At 38.4% G+C, this 5,866-nt stretch overlaps 1 protein-coding gene across 1 annotated transcript in view; it reads right to left on the bottom strand.

Moving 5' to 3' along the window:
* Positions 1 to 4,327: 4,327 nt before the first annotated feature.
* Mre11 (MRE11 homolog, double strand break repair nuclease) overlaps positions 4,328 to 5,866 on the bottom strand; it is an 87,559-nt gene continuing 86,020 nt past the window's right edge. Inside the window, exons 18-19 of the mRNA XM_023709523.1 lie at positions 5,379 to 5,441; positions 4,328 to 4,387 (exon numbers count right to left, since the gene is read on the bottom strand). Coding sequence (XP_023565291.1) covers positions 4,328 to 4,387; positions 5,379 to 5,441 — 123 coding nt within the window. The remainder of the gene's footprint in view (positions 4,388 to 5,378; positions 5,442 to 5,866) is intronic.

Raw genomic sequence — 5,866 nt, 5'->3', positions numbered from 1 at the left:
GGTCCCTGTGCTTTACTAAGCTTGTTCTAAGTAGGTGCTTTAGACCACTGAGCCATCTCACCAGCCTCTGGAAGTCTTTTTTGAGATAAGGTCTCACTGTTTAGCTTAGGCTAGCTGTGAACTACTTTTGTCAACAAGGCTGACCTTGAACTTGAGGTTATCCTGCCACCTAAGCTTCCAGAGTACTGCAATGAAAGGTTTGCATATTTCGCTATTGTTTTTTATTGTGGTAATGGTGACCAAACCTAGGAAATGTACCTACTAGGTAAGAAACTTACATTTCAGTTACACAACCTGCTAATGCACTCTGCTTTAAACATAGCTCGTACATTATCATATATTCATCTCAGTATTCCTGATAAGACTTAATATTCCCACTGCACACATAGTGCTGAGAAAGCCACAACACAGATTATAATTTGAGATATTTCTAATTAGATAACAACTGCACAGTCTGGGTGTGGCCACAAACACCTGCTATACAAGTACTCAGCAATCTGAGGCAGGAAGATAATGTTAAGATAGAATTGTCTGGGCTGGTGAGATGGCTCAGTGGTCTAAAGCGCCTACTTAGAACAAGCTTAGCAAAGCACAGGGACTGCGGTTCAATCCCCCAGCACCACATGCCAGCCAGCCCCGCCCCCTGGTGGGCTGAGCTGGCCACACACACACACAAAATAAATAAATAAATATTAAAAAAAAAAAAAAAAAAAGTAGAGAGACCCTGTAGACCCTTACTAAAAAGTACACACACACACACAAATTATAAGCTCTTTCCTTTAACTTTGACTGAATATAGCATCAAGATACTAACACAAGTATTTGATCATGAAACAAAAATGGATTTATTTTACTTCCTAATCTAGGACAATATTCAGGGCAAAGTTCTGATATAATATATATATATATATATATATATATATATACATATATATATATATTAATATGTCAGAAAAATATTAAAAATTGTATAGGACATCCTCAGATCATAACAAGACTAAACAATGAGAACCAATACTATATTCATATTGATAAAACAGGTAACTTCTTAATAAAGCCATGTGAGTTATGTTCAGGAAATAGTACTTAAAACATAAGCCCTTGTACATTAGTTTCTGTTATGTAAGTCTTCTTCTGATTAGTCAGTTAAGAGCAATAGTCAAAATTTCCTCAGCTGTAAATTTATGCTGCAACGTTTCAGCTTTTCCTGTAAGTTGGAATTTTAGCAGCTTCTTAAACACATTATCTTCTGTTTCTTCTCAGAGAACTTATGCTCATGAAAGGGTCATCATCATCCTGAAATGACAGACATTTAGGTCAGCGGCTGTGGCAGCCTGCCGAGAGAAGGCGGACACTCATAGCAAGGCAGCCCCAGCAAGAGCCACTTGCTTTTTTCACCCACAACAGACTTCATTTTTGTTTCCTTTATAAATAAGTCCAACTCAACTCTCAGTGAACATTAAAAATAACATTTTATCTCGTGATATGTATATGTGTACCTACAATTACGGACTATATATTTCCTCAGTTATTAATCTTAACGTAAATCAGGTATGTTCAGCCAAGAAAAAACAACCACATCTTTTTTGGTTTGGGAATAACAATAGCTTTTTTTCATTTACAATTTATTACCGGTGACTGCTATTCTGGAAAGTCAACCAAAATGTAAGGAAGGGGCTGGTGAGATGGCTCAGTGGTCTAGAGCACCTACTTAGAACAAGCTAAGCTAGGCAAAGCACAGGGACCGCGGTTCAATCCCCCAGCACCACATGCCAGCCAGCCCCGCCCCCTGGTGGGCTGAGCTGGCCACACGCACACACGCGCGCACACACACACACAATAAATAAATAAATAAATAATTAAAAAAAAATGTAAGGAAGCCATCTGGTGCAGGGCTAACTCAAATAAGGGCTATAACTGTACCACTACGCATTGAATGCCGAAAGTAGAGAGCTACTCTCAAATGGATGCGAGAAATTACATAGTGAAGCAATCTTTCAAAAACTTTTTTGAGGGGCCAGGAAGATAGCTCAGGAGAATAAGCGCTTGCCTGGCAAATGCATGGGCCTGAGTTCAATCCCTGGTTCCGAAGGGGGGGGGGGGAACTTTTTTTGAAAAAGCATAAAGAATTATTTCAAAATTTCTTATGATTATATGCATAGCAAGAATAAAGAGGAATATGAAATATTAACCAATAAGTTAATTGAAGGGAACGAAAACTAACAAACCTTAGATAAGCCCAAGTTACACAAACTGATTATATTCTGTAACTCAATACTCAGAAGATAAAAATTTCAGATTTATGTTTTCATTAAGACATGAATTATTTCTCGATGCTACACCTTACTGGTGGATTAACAAATGCAAATATTAAATAAAGTAACAATCTCATTAGAAATGGATGGCTGGAAAAAATATAAATTGACTTTCATGATTTCCTCCTACTGTAATGTTAAAAATCAAAGGGAGAAACTTGCTCTAGATAAATCCAAGATGAAGGGTCGAGTGCATCTGCTGGTAGTTCTTCTCTAAGTTGCATGACCTAGCAGTTCACTGGACTTTCAGCGACACACACATTTAGGCACCTCGCTCGTTTTCGCCTGGAAGCAGCCTGTCAGCATTTCAGGTAACACTGAGTGAGCTCTTGTTGCCACTTGACTTTGAACCCTGACATGATGAGCCCTCTCAAGATGTTTCAGAATTACATAAAAGACAGATAAAAAGAAATATAGAGCTAGAGCTGAAATGAGAAGGGGACCAAGAGATGGAAAAAGGACCGGAGAAGGCGAAGAAATAGAATTAGGATGTGTCGTGTAATGTACCAACTTCCCACAAGGAAGCTTTATGTACTACAAACATGTACTAATAAAAAGCTAAAACTTGAAAACAATCAGCTGAGATAGAAGATACAAGACAGCAGCAGCGGATACGCGGTGCCACAGAGGGAGGTCATCGGCTACAATGTGGATGCACCTTGAGGACATGAGGCAAAGTGGACCAGGCCAGTCACAAAAAGAGAAAGACTGTGATTCTTAGACACACTCACAGAAAGAAAAAGTAGAATATTAGATGGAAGGGACTGGGGGGAGGGGGAATGGGGAACTTGGTTAATCCAATTACATGGGGTTACAATTTCTAAAATTTTTGCATGAAACTCATACATGTTACCTAGAAAAATTCAAGGAACAAGAATTTGAAAAGAAAAAATTTTGTTGTGCTCCACTATTCTGGGCATTTCAAAATGGAACAATAGACATTTAATGATTCAGGGGTATACAGTTTCAGTATTGCAAAATGAAAAGGTTCAAAAGATCTGTTTTACAACAATGTGAATATATTTAACACTACTGAACTGCATACTTCATGGATAAAATGGATTTTGAAAAGTGGTTAAGATGGAATATGCACTTTAACTATAATTAAAAACCTTTTAAATGAAAAATAAATAAAGAAAAGGGAGACAAATCTAACAGAGATACCTTCAAGCAATTTAATAAAAACTTGCAAAAGCCCTTCCAAGGGCAGTCATGGAGGGAAGGGAAAGGCCAGGGCTCTTTAGTCCTGTATCTTTAATTCACCTAAATTGTAACAAAGACAGCAAAGATAAGGGCAAGTCCTACTTATACCTCTTCCTCTTCCTCTTCATTTAAGTTATAGAAAACGTTTTAGTATGAATTAGTGTTGTTTCCCACACAGCATTTTGGTCAGTGTCTTACGTATTTATGTGACATGCAAATAATCACCAGGTCCATCATCTTACATATGAAACACGTGGATAGGTCATTACTAAGCATTCTATTAAAGTAATATTAAAGCTCTTACATTTCATCACCATCATCTCTTCAAATATAAATGGCAGAAGCTAAAGAACACTACTCCCATCTACTAACCTGGCAAATTGCACAAGAACTGAGTGCATACCATATTTTAACAAGCTGAGCAATTACACTGCTGAACACTGAACAGTTTCACTTTTGATTTTTTTTTAAATTTTTTTTATTTTTTATTTATGCGTGTGTGTGTGTGTGTGTGTGTGTGTGTGTGTGTGGCCAGCTCAGCTCAGCCCACCAGGGGGCGGGGGCTGGCTGGCATGTGGTGCTGGGGGATTGAACCGCGGTCCCTATGCTTTGCTAAGCTTGTTTTAAATAGGTGCTTTAGACCACTGAGCCATCTCACCAGCCCCTTCACTTTTGATTTTTAACACTAGTTCAAAGGAAAGTTGTTTTCAAGAAATACCTTTTAGTAACCTGCTAGCAGCCCCTCGCGTAAAATTCAAAAACATTTTCAAATTTAACATTAGTATTTTATTACCTCTTCTGATTCAAAGTCAACCCCCTTGGCTGTGTGACTCTGGGACAGTTGCTTGCCGGATGATATGCCGGAACACCTGAGGGGAGACGAGAAAGAAAAAGCCAAAGACAATGAACTGGAGCACTGATTAAAAGCGTATTTCTGGGGCCGGGGAGATGGCTCAGTGGAATAACCGCTTCCCTGGCAAGCGCAAGACCCTGAGTTCAATCCCTGGTTCCGCCAAAAAAACAAACAAAAAACCCAAAACAAAACAAAACAAAACAAAAAAGCGTATTTCTGGAATAACATAATCAAAAAGAAAGCGAGAACTTGAGGATTAAGCAACGAAGACAGGGCAAGAAGAAAAGCTAGGAAACACATTTATACACACAAGATAGGTACCACAATGATTCTGAGAATCTTCAGCAGTTTTTTTTTTTTTTTTTTTTTTTTTTTTTTTTTTGCAGAACCGGGGATTGAACTCAGGCCCCTATGCTTGCCAGGGAAGCGCTTATTCCACTGAGCCATCTTCCTGGCCCCTTCAGCAGGTTTTTGAAACTAGAAGTTAACTGGTAGGATTCTCACCCTGACTGATACATGTGAACTAAGTAACTGTATTGAAGATAGCAGTGTGTAACACTAAGATCATGCTTGGAATGCCTGTCATCTTGGTCTTCTAAATACGTACTGCTTGTCATGTCCTACCAATTACTGCCATACTGTCTAAAGTAAATTTTTTTTTTTGGCTGGCTCAGAATGCCTTCGGAGCATGTTTGGCTGGCTGGAGTTGTGGGGATCAAACCACAGCAACTGAGGCTGACTGCTTTGTTGAAGCAGCCACTTAAACAACTGAGCTAATGGGCAGGCCCCCAATGTTATTTTTAAAAGGGTAATAAATGAAAATAAGAGACAAGAAAAAAAAATGTCATAGGACTGTCCTGCTACAATGTTATATATGGTTAGATTTCTAAATTTCTGTGTAAAAATGTGCAATTCTTTATTCCTACCTTTAAAAAAAAAAACTTTTTTTTTTCTTCACATTCTATAGGGATTTAAAGTTTAACATATCAATACTTGATGGAAAATACCTGTTCCATGTTACATCTAACATGTATGATATTCAGAAAGATAGTGGGGTTAACCTCAATTGCCTATGTTTTAGGGTAATAATATCATTAGCTTCTCTTATGGAGGGTTAACAACTTAAGTCTACAGACCAAAAATTAGAGAAAAAGAAGGGCTGCAAGGACAGCCAACGTTTTGGCCCTAGCCTTTCAAGGTCAGTGAAGACTGAAGACATAGGAGAACCTGTATTGTAACATGATGTAACTCAGCTGTGTCCCAAATTTTCTGATCAAGGAGATTATGGAAAGTGATTGATGATGTAGAGTGTGCCTAAGGAGAGTCACATGGAGAGAAAAAATTCTCTCAGGCTTTCACAGAGAGCAAAGTGGTCAAACAATGGTCGTGACTCATCCACATGGCTGACAATAACAAAGGATCTACAAACTGTGTGGTACAGGGTTGCAGGATAAATCCTCAGGGGATTTGACTGACCTTGTCAGATACAAAAGTT

The sequence above is a fragment of the Octodon degus genome, unplaced genomic scaffold, assembly GCF_000260255.1.
Source record: "Octodon degus isolate 3935 unplaced genomic scaffold, OctDeg1.0 scaffold00012, whole genome shotgun sequence".
In the NCBI taxonomy this organism is placed as follows: domain Eukaryota; kingdom Metazoa; phylum Chordata; class Mammalia; order Rodentia; family Octodontidae; genus Octodon; species Octodon degus.
This window is presented reverse-complemented; position numbering and strand designations above follow the sequence as displayed.